Source organism: Colletes latitarsis, chromosome 8 (genome assembly GCF_051014445.1).
Source record: "Colletes latitarsis isolate SP2378_abdomen chromosome 8, iyColLati1, whole genome shotgun sequence".
Classification (NCBI taxonomy): domain Eukaryota; kingdom Metazoa; phylum Arthropoda; class Insecta; order Hymenoptera; family Colletidae; genus Colletes; species Colletes latitarsis.
Window position 1 is genome coordinate 31,391,455 of NC_135141.1, and position 17,736 is coordinate 31,409,190.

Here is a 17,736-nt window from a genome sequence, read left to right on the forward strand (position 1 = left end):
TGTACTAAAATAATCCTTGAAAGGTCTATGTATATTTCTTGTTTAACTGATTGCAAATTTAAATGACATCCAATTAAACAGCTATCAGTTTAACAAAGTTTTAAGCAATGAATTAGGGATTCAAATAAAGTGAAGTCCTGAAATATTATTACAATATATTTATTATATTTACTTATTGTTCTTTAACTTCGCGCAATCTCCTGACAGCAGACCTAACAGATGCAGCAGCTGTTGTCGAATAAACCCATGCACCTCCTGCAACTGTCCTTTTACAACGTTTACATGACCAGATACCCACAACACTTCGTTTCATTGCATCCTGTTGCAAAAGAAAAAAAAAATATAACTCAGTAATCTTTTCCCAATGTTAATAAACACAAAAAATGAAGTACAGATGCAGAAAGTAGTTCAGTAAACAAATTTGATGACTTCATTTTTTGTGAAAAATTTGTTCATTTTTAAATTCAGTAATCTTTACCTTGCCACAGAATGTACAGGTATATTTGCTGTGTTGGGTAATTTCCATCTTCTTAACCATTTTCCTAAGTGAGGCACCATATCGGGTACCATACTTTCCTGTGATTCCAACCTTCTTCGTGCGCTTCGCCTAACAATCGTAAATAAAAATCATAAACTCAATGCACATGTAACAGTGAAGTAATGACGTCGTTTGAAGTAACGAAACAGATAGACATCTCACAACAAAATTTAGTACTTATAAAATATACACTTTTTCTAATAATGCAAAATATTTGGTGCACTTAGTTGTCACGTATAGATTAAGACAGCTGAAATTATTACGACACTATTGTTTCGGTTTTCTTAATCTTTAAAACTAGTTAAATGCATCGCGATATTTAATTCGATAAAATAAGTGATAAATGTTTATTTTTTTCGCAAAAATTAAACATAACCATAAGCCACTATTTCGATGTAAAGTATTATTTAAAGCTAATATTATTGCACAATATGTATAGCAGTGTTTCGTTAAAGATCATCTTCGACACATTACACTCAATTCTATCGATGTTTCGATGAGATTTGCAAAATATTTCTCAATAACAATTCTTACCATTTTGTACAAATATAAGGTACTTTCCAAAAGAACCGGAAAAGGACAGAGACTGTAAAGTCCGATCTTCACCGCGCGCGCTAGGAAACCGGAAGCCGCGATGCAATGGCGCATTCACGGGAAGCGCGAATTCAAATCGTATCAAACAAAAAGTGCAACCCACGTCGTTCTCATTCACGTGTCATTAACGACAAGTAAACGCGAAAAAATTGTTCGTGATTTATCTCACGAACGCCGACGAACAATCGAACGTCGTTGTCGATACCAAATTGAAATTCGCGACGCGTTAAAATCGCATATACAAGACGAAGAACGCGCGGGCCACGGCGAGTATGCAATCGCGGTACCGTCGAAAAATTTCCACGGACAGGTAGTCGTGCGTATTGACCTCGATGCAGCACCGTTAGCTTTCAACGAGGGTGCACGTCGGTATCAGGATCACAGTTTGATCATAGCCGCGACGTAGAAAGGATTCGCGTGCAGTCGTGCATGAGAACACTCGTTAAACCGGCCTGAAATGACGTAGCCAGTGGATCCCAGACCAGCCAGACCCGTGCGCGTTAAATCAGTGTTGCTCATCGTCGGCGATATCCGGGACTAATAAATAGTCTATAGCGATTCACTGATCGCTTATCACTTCGCGGAACCCGCTGATCGTGGAACACATACCGAACAGGAGTGCGAACGTGTCGATTGATACGAGGGCGCCGGCTAACGATGGTCGTCAAAATCTACATATCGGGTATCAGCGGCAACAAGGAAGTGAGTGCGAAACACCCTTGGTGACCAACGAACATAATGATACTTTTTGTGAGAGCGCACATAGAGAGAGTGTGTGTATATGTGCGTGTGATTGCGCGTGTGTGCACGAATCGAGGAGAATGCCAGATTTACTGGGCACCTGAATTCTTACGATATTTCACGGCTACTTCGGATCGGGTTACGTCGGGAACTCTTTGCGCGACCGTAGCGTCGATTGTTAATCAACGCTGTCACCGACCCTGCGGATCGTTATTCGATGCAACCACACGCATTACGGTCTCACGGTGAGACTCACCGTGATAATGATTCATGCATCTTTCGAACGCAGTTTTCATTCGATCAGATGCACTCGGTACCGCGGAAACGATATGTTAAACTCTCGGACGTCGACCGAGGCCCCGAGCGAACAATATGTTTTACGTAAAATCGAACGCGATACGTATCCGGACGTCGACGGGAATGTTCGTAGGTATCATAGAAAGGAAGTGGAACAATATTTATGGAAAATAGAGCCGCGGTTCCTGGGTAATTGAACCTTTCGATGAATGTTTATATTCGTTCTAGCATAGTATACGATAGAATGATAGGACGTTTTAAATAATTATTGTGTTAAATATTAATAACAATATTAATTTCACTATTTTATTGCCTAATGTCTTACACATTTCTCTAACTGGTCATTAATATGTTATCATTTTGTCCCACTGTAATGAAATTTATGTTTTATAATACCATTGCATTTTTTTAGGTGAAAAAGAGGCAACAACGTGTTTTAATGATATTAGATAGTAAAAATGTAGAATATGAAACCATTGACATAACAGAACCAGGAAAAGAATTAGAGAAAGAATTTATGCAAACCAATGGTATTGCAAGAGAGAGTAAATATCCTTTACCTCCACAAATATTTAATGAAGAGGAATATTGTGGGGTAATTATGATTACATGAATTCTGATAATTTAAAGCATAATAACCAATAATGTTATCAACAAAAAGTATTTTTAGAACAAGCTTTAAATTTCCAAACTTTTAAACATGCACTATAAATGCTTATAATGAATCATCTTGCAGGATTATGAAGATTTCGATTTGGCAAATGAAACGGATGAATTAGAAGAATTTTTGAGAGTGGCACCTCCTGCTAGTGCAACAGAAACTGCTCTTGACTCAAATCAGAGTAAGAACATCCAAGAAAATGGAAATACTACGAGTCGAGAAGTAAGTGTCTAATAATACCTTAACAAAATGTTAAATACAATTGTGTTGTCTAATTTAAGTAGCTTTAAGATTTTTCCATTTTTAATTGTTTTAGTTATGTTCATTCATCTGTGATTTGCCCTTGGCACTAAATTTATACTATACACATACTAACTACTACATATTTATTTTAGCCCTCCACAGACAAAGATGCAACTGCAGTGCAAGCAGAAAGGTAAGTACTATAGACATACTTATTGCATAATTCTGTAATCGTTCATTTAAATTAGATAATAGCTATAACTGTAGATATATCTAAACAAAATTATTTAGCTTCGTTTATGTATGACTATTGCTTTAAAAATAAAAATATTTTATTGGACAATTCAATCACTTCCTGGTTTTGTCATCTTAGCACAGAGGAAAGGACGACTCTGCCAAATGAAAGTGTAGAGCCGGCCGAATCTAAACCAGTAGAACACGATGGCGGGACAAATATTGCGACCGATGAAGTCGCGGAACATCCAAAGGACAATGTCGAAAAAAACGAAGAAAAATCCGACAACCAAGAGAAAGAAGAGTAGGTGTGTAAAATAAATCCATACGATTTTGGGACATTTTATATTTTTTTGACATCCTTAGTTTTCCACCAATAAGGGTATTTTATAAAAAGCTATATTTATCACATTTTTAAGGCTGAGTGAAGGTACTGCCAAGATAATATTTCTGCTCTGCAGAAGATATATTGAATGAACAGTATAAATGAAATATAAGCGATACTTTTATAGAACTATTTTATATTGCGACCGAATATGTTTTCGCCAATAGATTTTTGATAGATCAGGCTAGAAGATATGAATTAATTTCATCTTTCTTCATATCGTTAATTAATATAATGTTTTTAATATTTTATTATATTTAATTGCAATTCTAACAATGTACTAGGAGTAATAAATTTGCAATATTGCGATTGCTTTCTGTCCTTTTACTTGTTAAAAGTATACTGACAAAATTAGGTAAATTTATCGTATTTTAAAATTATGTTTATCGTTTCGTTTGAAACGTTATACCGAACTATTAATTTTCTAATTACAATTTCAATTGCTTTAAGAGTTTTCTAGAAGTCTTCGTGCGTTTCTTCATGGTCTAAGATATATACTATTCGCTTACCATTTGTACTGAAAAATGACTTCCATAATATCAACTGTAGGTCATATTGACATCTAAAAAATTTTAGTCCCATTCTTTTAGTTTTATACAAGGTTTTTAAGATTACTGCTTCCTGTTGTGTAAGATAAATAAGTTCGGACAGTACAACACTCAGTTTTGCATAAAGTGCAATTATTACAAAAGACGACACAAAATTAGTTATATTACAATTTTACCAATATCATACGCACTAACAATTCTTTATTGCCGAATACATAGATTCTGAAATGATTCTTCATATTATTTCTAAGAAAGTTAGGATTAATTTAGAACAGATTTCTTAGTTTTGCATAATGTATCTGACAAAATTACGTACTAATTTGTTATAATTACATTTGTATCAACCCTATTCTTGTTATTATTAATATAATTCGTACAGATATTCCAGAACTAAAAATAAAATATGCATAGAGTAATCTATAGCAATAGCTAATTTCCTTTTTTGATGATAAAAATATTTACTTATAATTGTATGATTAAATGTGAATTACCGAATTTTTGAAAATCTTGAACCCTGTTATCGAAGGCCTACTTATGAGCGTTTCTATAAAAATTAGTATCAATGAAACGTATTTTATCGGACCTGGTTACTTGTCGGAATAGCTTAAAATAATTTTAATTATTTTATACATACCGCTCAATGCTAATCAAATACTAAGCGGGTATTAATCACGAACAAATGGAAGCTTTATGCAAATGTTATGAACTGTTTTGATATAAGGCAAAATGAAATATAATATGAGAACTTCATGATACGATAATTGTACATGAGATAATAAGCCTGACTAATTTTAATATAGCGTACAGCAAGCTTTTTGTGCTACTAGAAACGAATTAGGAAGAAAATTATAAAGCTTTACCGAAGTAAATCGTGATTGTCCTTCGTGTTGTTATCATAGAACACTATATCCGTAAATAATAGGTGTTGGACATGAACATTACAGTTAATAAATTTTAACATGATATATATTCAAAATGTATATTTGCGAGAACAATATTCATTATACACGATGTATATGAATCATGCCGATCATTGTTACATGCATATAAGAATTTACTAATAAATATCATGAAAGAAGTTTAAAAATCTGTTTAAATAATCCTGTACATATATTAATTTTGTAATCTGACATACATTTTGTAACACTGGCACTTGAAGAAATTTCATATGGAAGATAATGTGATTTGTTAAATATTGAAATTATGCAAATACGAAGATCGACAAATTTTCATTTCAGGTATATTTGTCTTACAATGTGGTAAGTAATATATTATAAATACATTAACTCTTAAAGCACTATAATCTATATGTATAAACTGATCATATATGCTAACATTTAATTTTACTATTTTAAAATAAATATCTATTTTTTGTACCAATAATAATTTAAAGAACTATGATTAATGTTAATACATACACAAATAAAATATCTACGTTTATGAGTATTTTCGTAATATCGCATGAAAGAACAACATACTTGTAAATGTACAAAGATTAGGCTTCGTACAAATTTCGAGCATCGATTGACTGTCTGAATTAAAGAAAAGTGTTTTTTGTGTACCTATTATCAATTCAGAGTTGTTTGTTCACAGAAATAAAACAAAATTCGGAGATCTACGTTGTCTGTACAACGTAAATTCTTCAAATATCTTTCCCTTGTATGTTTGCAGTCTCTCCTACGATGAATCGAGAACAGCCTGGAAACAATAATTTTCAAAGTGTTTTTGATACTCATAGACAATCTATAACATAATTAATTACGATAAAATACAAACTTTGAAATAATTTAAAGTAAATGCTTAGTTATTAAGAAGCAAATTTTTTTTATATAATTCAAGAAGTATTTTTTGTTTATTTCAGGAACATTAAAAACAATATATTTAAATCATTTTATAGATAATTTAGGTAGAAGTGAAATCCAATTCTTTCAATAAATTTTTATAATAGTATGGTAACATATACAGGGTGTCCCTACTTAATCGTAGGGGTTCCCGATCAGAGAACGATACAATAACTCATAAATATCACATAAACATTATTTACAAGCACGATAAACAATATACGTTAATGGGTAAATCGTATCTTAGTCGTAAGCGCGGGAACACAAAGCGAATTCTCAAACTCAATTATCTTGAAAACGAAGACGAAATCGAACAAATTTTATTCTTTATATTTTTCTTATTTTTTCATAAGGGATCGCCTCCAGCCCGCTTTTACATGTTATTCGAGAACACCCTGTGTAAATGGTAAAAAATTGTTATTGCATTGCTCGAAATGGAAAAACGATAAACATTTATTTTTAAATAAATAAAAAATAAAAAGCATATATTGGTTTTATGAAATTCTATTTATTTTAGATCATGTGTTAGATAATTAGTGCTTGATGTGCATATTTATTCATATTTTTCAATGTATATAAATACAATATCTTTACGAAGTACACATTCATTTTGAATGCAAGAACTACTATTAAATATTAAAAAGTACTCTTGGACAACTTACAGTGTAATAAGTGTACAGATGTTGTTCGTAATAACAGACATTTATCTACACTCAAATGTCATAATATAATGCACATAGTTCATATACGATTTCTAAAATCACAGTTCTAGATACTGTAATGCAGCTTTCTTATAGGCACATTGCAAGGTGAATTAACAATGGTGTAGATATTTTAATATTCCAATTTTATATATTTTGCGATAAAAAATGGAAAGAAAAAGTTAGAATGAAATTTAAATAAAATATATAATAAGAAACATAATTTTCAAAATGTTATCGTTCTACACAAATCGAAAATTGTCTACTTGTAAAAGCTGCATAATCAATTCTAGATTTCATTCAACAAACACACAAAAAATTTAATTAATACAAATGGCAATAAGCTTCATCGAATTATGGTTTAACATTTTTCATAGTTTGTATATTAGTATACATTTTAATAACATGTAACATTTATGAAATGATCTTCATTGTAACAGAAATTGTTGCTGTTTTAATCTGTTACTATTCATCGAAAATGAAAGCAATTAATAAATACATTGCTCATAATTAGACATCATTCCAATATATGCATTTGAAAAATTATGGTTTATTCTGTGTTGCATTTTACACTAAATTTTGTACTTATTCTATTTGTATAAAACAAATATAATTCGAGCTATTAATATATATGACTAATTCAATAAAAATTCGAAGAAAAATTAAAATACTATAACCACCACCGAAGATAATGTTTGATATTGCAACTAGACGTTGAATGTTCTCATATTGTTCAATATATTGTAACAATTTCTTTTTATAGAAAAACTGATATTTTTACGAATATGTAAGATAGAAAATTGGTAGTTTAAGATTTGATTGCAAGTTACCAACATAAAAAAACGGTCTTAAATACTTATTAAACAAATTATAGAATATGTATTTACAAATAAAATATTTGTGTAAATTCAGATGTATAATTTTTAATATTACTAGTTTCGTTTAATTATCTGTATAACAATTTTAACAAAAAGATTTATTTTAAGATACTATTTGCACCTGTAAAAGGAGTGCTGAATCAAACAGATTATATTTTTGAGTGTTGAATAAAAATTGTGCTTTGCCATTCAGACAATGAAATATTCTGCAATATTTTATGTTTCTCGTTATGATCATACCAAAAAATTAACAGTCATCAAAATATTATGCATACTTGGTTATGAAAATTCTCGAGCACTGTAATTCATAATATAGATCTATGTAATAGTATGCTTACGAATTATCTTACTTCTAACGATGCAAAAAAAAAAAAGAAAAAAAAATTGACCAAATTACTGTGAATTCATGCAATATTTGGAAACTCTATTCTTAATTACCCTTATAACTCTACAAACTCAAACTTTACAAATGAAAAGTCTTGAGATTCATAATATTTATATCACATATACATATGTATACTGATTATAGATATATAACTAAAATTAAAAATGTTGGAATAAAATTTACTTGAGGCTATTCAAATTTTTTTTTAGTAGAACTGTGACTTTAATAAATAAATATATGTGATACATATTTTAAGCAAAATCTATTGTCACATCTTTCGCTTGATTTAATGCATGTTTTTTTAATGGGAATACTTACTTTATCGCATTTAAAATTCACAGTTTACAATATGGAGAGTAAAAAATGGAAAAAAATTTGAACTGGCATATTATGCTGAAATGAGTAATCAATCGAAATGCGACTGATTTACCTTGGTTGAATAGTAATAAACTATGTTACTTCCAGTCTTACACTAAGTGCAGAAAATTAATCTATGGAAGGTTTACATGATTGTGTAAATACAAATATTCAAAATACTATCTCAAACACAGTTCTGTATTACAATATGCAAGTGAAAAGAAATTACATTCACATCATACATACTCGTACAAGCGTTGAAATTAGAAGTTAAAACGTTACTTATTTGGCTTGTATTAGAAGGTAGTATTAAGTTAGTAAGTAAAAAGTTATTAATTTCCACCATTTGAAAATTTATAATAAATTATGAAATGAGATTGCACGATAGAAGTAGTTATAAAATGTTGGGGTCAATATTTATAATGGCACATTTCACATAATTCGAATAAAGTATTATAAAAATTAGTATATAATACATACAAAAGTAAATGCTTTTATGAAATTTGAAACAAATAATATGATACAGTGTTGCCAATGCTGCATAGAACTCTTTAAATACGTGCATTTTGTACTAATACAAAATTATAAAGTTTATTTAACTTTCCTATAAGTATGTTAAAATTAAAATGATCACAAATGTAAATATACACGTTTATTAAGAAAATATAAATAAATAAATATTATTATGCAATATAATAATTTAAATCTTATTATATAATTATTACATTTCAATTAAAGTAAATGTAATCTAATTAAAGGTTTTAAGAAATTAGCAATAAAATAAAAATTTAAGCACTGAAATCACAACTTCGATGCAAAATATAGATTATACTATTGGTGAAGATCACCAGAATTTAATTTTTTTAAATAATATGCATAATTATACTAACAGACAACATAAAAAATAATAATACAACAATGAATTCTAAATGAAAATTATTTGTGTTAAGTTTTTATCTTTTGTGTACTGAGTGTAATAACAGATAGAAACCAGTATCAGCAATGCTACAGATAAATTGTCAACAGGTATCATTTTATAATGTTTCATTTCATAAAATGTATTATTCTGCATTCTATAATGTATTTTAATGCATCATGTTACCTTCCATTATTGATTTTCTGTTATTTTCTTATAATAAATTCTAATTTATTATACCGTATACTAGTAAAATTTAGTTAATCCGTACCAAAGTATTTTTGTCCAAAGTGATTTGGGGCTATACTATGAATCTCAGACGTCAAAATTTTCATCTGTAAAAGGAAATACAACTTAAATAACATTTGTTAATTTCAAATGTTGCAATGATAATCAATTTTGGTAAAATTTATAGAAAACAACTATGTGTGTTATGCAATCAGAACATACCTTGGGAAAGGCAGCAACTAAAGATTTTGCTGCAATTGGTGTACAAAATAAATTTGATAAAATAATATTTTCTTCAAGTACATTATGTTCTTTTAGAACAGCTATTGCCTTTATCACAGTATTCCCAGTACCTTTAATTCAAAATAAAATTATGATTTTACAATATACAAAATACCTATTTTAACTGATAATGAATACAGTGAGATATTGTTTTAATTATAAATATAAATTATGTATTAGTTCTAGCTGATAACTGTGATATATAATTTTATACTTACTCATTATAGGATACATTAACAATACTTTCCTCTCGGATATATCATCTGGAAATTTTGCATAAACTACCTTGGCTTCATGCGTATCCACATCACTTTCAACTAGTATCTTCCCAATTCTTATACTTCTACAACAATCCCTTAAACCCTAAAAGAAAAAATGCAATTAATACAACCTATAAATTTAAATTCTCAATAATTGTAGAATTTACATTATACCTGTTCCATGGCTTCTCCACTTCTTACTATTGACACACCACAGTTTCCTTTTTGGTATTTCAAACCATGGTATTTGGCACCTGTTGGTGTAGTTACCACACATTTGGAAAATGGTAGTTGATTTAAACTTTCTTCTATAACTAGCCTTATCTAAAAATGTGAAGTTGCAATAAATGAGATATAATCGTACGAATAAATCATAAATATTTATATTAAGAATTCGTTGGTATCATTTCCAAAAATATAAGATGAAAATTACAGAAGGTGAACAATTTTCTATTAAATTTTCTCTTTCCGTCTTTGCTGAGTCAAGTTTCGCTGAATTGCGGAGGAAAAGTGGGGATAAATCATAGAAATTTAACCGTACAATATTGTGCAATGATACGAAGATATGAGACTATAAATATGATTCGTAAAAAACAAGGGACAAATACGAATAACTTTCCATTTCTTACAAGACACATGTGCTTTCACAGAGTACGAGACTTCTTGATTAAAAATACTTTAAAATGATAAAAATTCTTTCCGAATTACGTGATAAAACGCCGGATAGTATTATTAAACGAAAATCAAACATGCTCACCAATCGATCAGCGTAGAACTTAAAATCGCTCCTCGTGGTGTTTCTGTAAAGAATGATACAACGTGTCATTTAATCGACATGATAGACTGGCATTATGTCAACGTTTTTTTATATTAAAAAAAAGAAAGAAAAACATGCTACATACGCTGATTTTCACGGTTGATTTACTTACTTGTCCCGTAATATAGTCTGCAATTCTTTCACTTGATTGTTAGACGGAAGAATTTTTAAATGTGGACCGTACAAATCATTAGTACCATTGCTCTCGCTCGATTTCTTTATAGCTGCTATATCTGTGCTACCCATCTCAAATTATTCTTCACGTGTTTAAACACCACTTCTTCGGACGTCGATTAAACTAAATCGAACAATACACGGCAGCGTGTACAACAAAACTGACGAGTACAATTTTGTCACTGATAAACTGACTACTAGAGAATATGCTTTCGCGGAAAAACTATATAATGATTTGGTGAAAAGATGTTAGCAACATCGAGAGATTGAAATTGACTGTTAGCGCCTTCGGTAGAGATGCAACTTCGTAACAGTACAGTTTTTACCACAAACATTGCATCAATGTATCTTTTACGCAATATCATCGATCAACATAAATATATTAAACTTTTAATTGCACATAGAAGAAGAAATATCATAAACTACGTCGTAATTGGACACCAGATGCCCCAATCATCTAGCTTGGAGAAATATTTCGAAACATGAATTTGTATTAGCTAAGAGAAAAATCACAGAAGTATAGACTCTATATTCTTTTCCCCCAATATCATTTCGGGTTTTGTAGATATTTCTACAAAAAACTACTTGAAGAAAAATATTTTTCATTTGGACAGGTCAAGAAAATATCTTTGTAAAATATGTCTGTGTCCTATGTTTTGCCGCCATTCGACCATTTTACACTTATTCAATTATGCCAAATCTGGCCACACTATATAGTCTACAGACTATTTATTGACGTATCTGCTGTATATATCCGTCTACCGTCGTGTGACTTAAGAGTAAAAGTATAGGTTAAGATTAAATGAATCGCGTATTGCGTTTCATAGTCTGTATTAATACATTGTTATTTTGAAAATAATTTATTGCGAGTATTGTGTATTTACGAAATATTAAAATATGTTTCGTGTCGGCATCAGATCTGCCCGTAATGCTTTGGGATACAGAACATTTGCAAACGCTCCAGCCCAAGAGCAAGCAGTTTCAACTGTTTTCAAAGTTCAAGATCCAAAAGATTTCGACGACCGCGTTAAAAACTCTAAAGTGCCTGTGATCGTTGACTTTTTTGCAACGTATGTAAATATTTATCTTAAACCATCAAATTATGAAGTAAAAGATACTATCGTGTATAATTCATTTTATAGATGGTGCAATCCTTGTCGTATGCTCACTCCTCGTGTAGAGTCAGTAATTGCAGAAAAGCAAGGGAAGGTTCTATTGGCAAAGGTTGATATAGACGAGAATAGCGATCTTGCTTTGGATTATCAGGTTAGTTTTGTTATTTAATTGTTCATTGACAGTTTGTTTCTATCAGAATAATACAAATTATCTTTATACATAGGTTGGATCTATTCCAGTATTAATTGCTATGAAGGATGGAAAAGTTTTAGACAGAATTGTTGGTCTTCAAGATATAGATAAAATTAAACAATTTGTAGATAAGTATTCAGAATAATGTAATTTATTCTAATTACAACTTACTATTAAAAAACTCTGTAGTCAATGGGGTACTTTGTACAATATTTTGTACAAGGATGCTACCTTGTGTAATAAGTATAAAGTACAATTTTTAATAATGTATAGCTCCAGCTTTATATATACTAACTTTTAGGGAATTGTTAAATTGTTAAATAAATATTTTTTGTGTAATAAACAGATAAATTTTATTGTTTAATTATTTACAAATATTTAATACAAGTACATACATTTGTAGTTATTAATGTATGTTTTATGAATGACACAATACATAATTACATGCTATAATTTCAATTACATTTTCACAATTAAACTCCTAAAATGTAAACATCTTGCTAAAAACAGTGAAATTAAAAATTTACAAACAAAGTAATAATCAAATTTTCAGATGTAATTCAATATCTAGTATTTAATCTGCTAATACATCTAACATTCATTATAGTTTCAGTCTTGAAACAAAATGATGTGTTGCTTCTTCTGTATATTTTAAATCAATTAAGTTTCAGTGGGTAAAGCTTGCAAAAGTTTTCTTGCCCTTTGGTAAGCAACAGATTCCAATTCATCTTTATTTTCTTCGCTTTCTTCTACTTTTTTTATAACATCCATGCCTTTTTTTAAAAGTTGTTCTCTTGCCATTCCTTTACATCCTTCAAAATATTCTAAAACTGTAGGAAAAATGTCGTCTGGAATGGAAGTTTCGTCTAATAAGTTATCTATTAACCAAATTTGTCTTAGTTTTTCAAATTTCCATTCGCTTTGTGCATGTTTCCACTATAGATAAAAAAGATTGCATAAAGAAATTAGAAAACTGATATTTATTTAACCTCAATTGATGACATAATCTTCAAAATACCTTTGAAACATAGGTTAAACCCTTTTTCATTGCATCCAGTCTATTAGCCTCCTTCTTTTCATTCTCTTTTTTCTCAGCCTTTTCTCTCTTCAATTGCCGTTTAGAAGGTTGTTTTGGCTTTTTTATATCGCTTTTACGAGCTTCTGTTGTACCTTCTAAATTATTATCCATATTCATAGTACTAAAAAATTTTTTTATTTCAAAATTCTAAAAAATTAAAGTAACAATGCAACTATTAACTTACTTTGTTCTTTGACATTTTTTCGGAGAAGTTGATTCGTCACTTGATTCCTTTTGGTCCTGATCTTGTATATCATAAAAATTATTTTCTTGTTCATCATTCTTTATTGTTTCTTTATACATACCATTTAAGTTATGATTAATATTTGATGTTTGTTTTCTTTGCTTTCTTTTTTTGCATATCATGTTCTGTTCATTTATTTCCTTTATTTGATTAACATCGTCTTGCGATGCATTTGTATTGCAATCTTTTTTATTATTAATATCTGTAAAAATTCAATTAAAATACTCCTGTTCTACAATAGAAATATTACGAGTCGGCTAGATAGATTTTAACCTTAGTAAAATTTATTTAGAAAAAAAATTCAAAAGAACATTACTGTCACTAATAAAATATTTAAAAAAAAAAAAGAAAAAAAAATTATTAAATTACTGAATATTCACCTTCCGGTTTTTCTTTTTTTTTTGTTCTTTTACGTGATTTTGGATTCTTAACCTCAACTTTTGACGTGCTATCGGAACCCATCGTAACGAACGATTAGTTATTTACTTTACGTATGAACGTAATATCAAATTTACAAAGTTATAATAACATTCTTGATATTAATGTGGTATGAAAATTAAATAAGAAGTGTGAGAAACTAACGAAAATATCACACGCTTTCAAAATTGATTGCCGCTGCACATGCATGTGGATACTTTTAACAATTATAATCACATGACACAACTATTGACTTTTATTCAATTTCAAGACAAGTTTAATACAAAAGAGTGTATTTATTATTAAGTTGTATATGTTTATTAAGTAACCTTGGAAAAAAATTGTATAGATGTACAGTCTGAATAGATTATCATTCAATACGAGCTGGTATAAGCTATGAACTAGCAATAAGTAGTTTCATTGGTGTTGGTGCAAACTATTTACGAAGATGTTGTGTTTAAAATTTATCGAGACTAAATCGCAAATTAAAATTGGAAACATACTATTAAAAAGGTATATTAAAATACATAATTTGAAAAATAGTTTTTCTTTGTACTAAAACATTTATATTAATAAGGTTATGTATTATAAAGAACCGTGTTTCTACATTTAATTAACTTATGTGTTTGAACAAAAGTAATGTACTTTATTTTTTTAATACCTTCGATTAATGTAATGGAAAAATTAACATGTTATAGGTGTGTTATTCCTCACATGTGTTATGCTTCAAATCATAATACTAGTTCAAAAACAATTAAAGGAGACAAAAAACACGATGAGTTCGATACGCCTATAAAATATTCGACTTCAAAAGCTGCAACATGGGAAGCTGGCTCACACAGACGCTCTAATGAACCGTGGTATCAAACAATATTGATAACATTAAGCTTAGCTGCTTTCTTTCTTTACTTTGGTATATTAAGGGAAGAAAATGACATTGATGAAAAGCTTACTTCTGAAATGTCTCCAGAGATGAAGGAATATTTATATGGCATTAAAGCTGCTGACCAAAGAAATAGAGAAATGAAAAAACAAATGTAAATAATTTATTACAGCAATGTATTATAAAAACATGATTTTACTATTAAGAGAGATTATGAATAAATATTTATAGTGGATATAGCAATTCACCCCATATTATATTATTTATTATCTTATTCCATTCAATGGGTGGATGTCGACCAATTGTATCTGGTATACACTTATCCCATGTTTGATGCCACGGTGCTACCACCATGGTCATTATTAATATTACTGGTCCTTCTGCATGGTGTGAATGTACTTTAATGTTTACAATACCTAAGACATAAATTGTCATGCATGTAAATTTAATAATTAATAAATTAAATGTTAGATATTTTACTTACTACGTGTATTATAAGAATGAAATAACCATTTAAATAATGTGTACACAGGCATAACTTGAAGATAAAATTTCATTCTTGTTAAGAAACCTCCAAAACTAATCAATGCTAATCTAAGCTGTAATAAATGATTATATTTTGAATAATTATCAAAATTCTTAATACATTGTCTTTAATATACCGTGGTAAAAACTGCATAATACACCCATGTTGTTGGCATAAGAAAAAGCAAAATCGTAAATAATAATGTCCCCACAAACAATTGGTCTGGTTGATATTGGCAAGAATCAACTCTCTCTCGCAGTGGATTCATTTTCTTGCCCAAAAATAATCGAAATAAAGCAGTAATACACTTTAGTTGAATATTGAAGAGCCTAATAAAAAACTGAATTAATATTTTAATTATATTTTGATTGTTATATATAGATACCTTGCTGCATATACATAAATACAGTATGCATGAAAACTGACAAGAGCTAAAAGGTCAGCTGCAATTGCTATTTGAAATGTGATACCCAATCTTCCAAATAATACTAATACTTCAAAAGCAAAATCCATTACAGAGTTCATAAATATTAAGAATGTCCACCATAAATGTATATGATAAAGAAAAAATTTTCCAAGCATATTGTTTAGGGCATGATTTAATTTTAATCCAGCTGGTACACCCATTAACCAGTGTATTAAATCCTTTAAAAATGTCACCACTTTCTGCAAAGCATATATGGACTTAAACATTAAAATGAATGTTAGGTAATATTATTATATTATTTTAATATCTTTGCATTCTCAACTTACCTCTGCATTACTCAAAAGTATTTGAGAGGGAAATGTATATTCAAAGTAGTGCAATAACAATTGCAAAATAAATATTCCCAATAACATGTCTATTATCAATGCAAAAACATAATTGCCAGTTTTTAATGTAAATCGCTTGTTTTTTATTATAGTAATTAACATCCATTTAACATTTTTCAACCATCCATGAACGTGTAAACCAAGGAAAGAATATTTAAATATTGGTAATAATTTACTTGTTATTTTACTAAGTAGGAGAATTGGATAAAAATACAAAAACATATGATAGATTAATAGAGTTTCTTTTATATAAGTAAATTTTCCCTTCTTTCGTAATTCTCCTTCAACCTGTTTGTTTTGTATCATTTCCATTAATTCATAAAAATGATTTCCCAATACTGCTTTCTGACTAAATAATTCTGTTTCTCTAAGGACTATTTGATCGTATACTGTAATAACTGCATGACAATGTAAAGTTGACATTTTTTTATTGTTGATAATAATACCTTTTATACTATAATCATAATTATTTTCTCCAAAAGACAAGCTCGGGTGTAAATATATATTAATCCAATCTAAATATTTTTTATCCACATATCCACGTTTATGTTCTGTTGCAGAATAATATCCAATTATATTACTGTTGAATTTCATTGTTTCAAAATTATCAATTCTACATATTCCAATTACATAAAATTTTTTTACTCCTGTGTCATCATCATATTTTACTTTACCAAACATATACCCAGGCTTTTCTTTGCAAAGACTATCAGGTACAAAAATCAATAGACTTTTCATGATAGTATTCTTAAAGTGAATTATGCATTACTTGTACGATACAAGTTACAATGGAGCTCAATGTTTGTTTGTATTTTAATGAGATCTTCAAATTAACATTTATAGTTGAATAAACTAAATTGAAATGAAAGTAATAGAAATATTACTAGTATAAACCTTCAGTTCGACAATGAAACAATATTAGTTTTTAAATGAATTTTATTTTCGAACAAGTTTGATTTTCGATTGATGATCACCAATAACAACTACGTGCTTTTGGTAGGCGTTGAAAAATGTATACTTCTTCATTAATTATTGCCATTTAAGACAATGGAGTTACAAATAACTCATTGGGAATTTAAATTACGGTGAATTTACTATATTATCTAAGAAAACAGTGGGGATAGATGACATATTAATGTACAATGCATGCCTTGTATACACGAAACCAACCAGCGTATCGTGTATTAGATAAGCCAGGTTTTTTGCGCATGCGCGGTCCATTGACAGCTAAACAGTGACCGCGTACGGAGTACGGAGGTACATTAACCTGCGACATTACCCAAAGTTTTGACAGGTCCCAACAAATGAGAATGTCAAATAAAATTTTTTAAATGTATTTTTTGTAATTTTTGTCAAGTAAAATTTTTATTTTAGATTACATATTACT

General features: G+C 29.4%; 6 protein-coding genes across 8 annotated transcripts; 3 read left to right on the top strand and 3 right to left on the bottom strand.

Annotated features, from left to right (window-relative positions):
• Nucleotides 1-143: 143 nt before the first annotated feature.
• Nucleotides 144-1,223, bottom strand: Rpl37a (ribosomal protein L37A). The gene is made up of 3 exons (XM_076771198.1): nucleotides 1,073-1,223; nucleotides 479-607; nucleotides 144-319 (listed from the first exon to the last, which is right to left on the bottom strand). Exons 1-3 carry the CDS (start codon nucleotides 1,184-1,186, stop codon nucleotides 173-175), a joined length of 390 nt encoding a protein of 129 aa, XP_076627313.1. The 5' UTR covers nucleotides 1,187-1,223; the 3' UTR covers nucleotides 144-172.
• Nucleotides 1,224-1,279: 56 nt separating this feature from the next.
• Nucleotides 1,280-4,289, top strand: LOC143344788 (SH3 domain-binding glutamic acid-rich protein homolog). Of its 2 annotated transcripts, none has more exons than XM_076771191.1 (5): nucleotides 1,280-1,834; nucleotides 2,583-2,765; nucleotides 2,907-3,053; nucleotides 3,227-3,267; nucleotides 3,448-4,289. In XM_076771191.1, the coding sequence occupies exons 1-5, from the start codon at nucleotides 1,790-1,792 to the stop codon at nucleotides 3,614-3,616; spliced, it is 585 nt and encodes a 194-aa protein (XP_076627306.1). In that variant the 5' UTR covers nucleotides 1,280-1,789; the 3' UTR covers nucleotides 3,617-4,289. The 2 variants fall into 2 exon arrangements, with proteins under 2 accessions (XP_076627306.1, XP_076627308.1); XM_076771193.1 differs by lacking the exon at nucleotides 1,280-1,834 and adding an exon at nucleotides 1,904-2,359.
• Nucleotides 4,290-4,425: 136 nt separating this feature from the next.
• Kri (uracil phosphoribosyltransferase krishah) lies at nucleotides 4,426-11,455 on the bottom strand. The gene is made up of 7 exons (XM_076771189.1): nucleotides 11,019-11,455; nucleotides 10,847-10,889; nucleotides 10,264-10,413; nucleotides 10,048-10,192; nucleotides 9,770-9,900; nucleotides 9,591-9,654; nucleotides 4,426-5,939 (listed from the first exon to the last, which is right to left on the bottom strand). Exons 1-7 carry the CDS (start codon nucleotides 11,150-11,152, stop codon nucleotides 5,884-5,886), a joined length of 723 nt encoding a protein of 240 aa, XP_076627304.1. The 5' UTR covers nucleotides 11,153-11,455; the 3' UTR covers nucleotides 4,426-5,883.
• A 349-nt stretch (nucleotides 11,456-11,804) lies between these two features.
• On the top strand, nucleotides 11,805-12,752 carry LOC143344790 (thioredoxin, mitochondrial). The gene is made up of 3 exons (XM_076771195.1): nucleotides 11,805-12,150; nucleotides 12,223-12,346; nucleotides 12,420-12,752. The coding sequence occupies exons 1-3, from the start codon at nucleotides 11,978-11,980 to the stop codon at nucleotides 12,531-12,533; spliced, it is 411 nt and encodes a 136-aa protein (XP_076627310.1). The 5' UTR covers nucleotides 11,805-11,977; the 3' UTR covers nucleotides 12,534-12,752.
• Nucleotides 12,753-12,781: 29 nt separating this feature from the next.
• Pig-q (phosphatidylinositol glycan anchor biosynthesis class Q) lies at nucleotides 12,782-17,622 on the bottom strand. The gene is made up of 8 exons (XM_076771199.1): nucleotides 16,290-17,622; nucleotides 15,922-16,202; nucleotides 15,673-15,865; nucleotides 15,495-15,609; nucleotides 15,259-15,426; nucleotides 13,651-13,912; nucleotides 13,407-13,587; nucleotides 12,782-13,324 (listed from the first exon to the last, which is right to left on the bottom strand). Exons 1-8 carry the CDS (start codon nucleotides 17,085-17,087, stop codon nucleotides 13,049-13,051), a joined length of 2,274 nt encoding a protein of 757 aa, XP_076627314.1. The 5' UTR covers nucleotides 17,088-17,622; the 3' UTR covers nucleotides 12,782-13,048.
• On the top strand, nucleotides 14,144-15,489 carry LOC143344791 (uncharacterized). Of its 2 annotated transcripts, XM_076771197.1 has the most exons (3): nucleotides 14,144-14,640; nucleotides 14,826-14,987; nucleotides 15,051-15,489. In XM_076771197.1, the coding sequence occupies exons 1-3, from the start codon at nucleotides 14,576-14,578 to the stop codon at nucleotides 15,166-15,168; spliced, it is 345 nt and encodes a 114-aa protein (XP_076627312.1). In that variant the 5' UTR covers nucleotides 14,144-14,575; the 3' UTR covers nucleotides 15,169-15,489. The 2 variants fall into 2 exon arrangements, with proteins under 2 accessions (XP_076627312.1, XP_076627311.1); XM_076771196.1 differs by having other exon boundaries at nucleotides 14,147-14,640; nucleotides 14,826-15,489.
• Nucleotides 17,623-17,736: the final 114 nt, after the last annotated feature.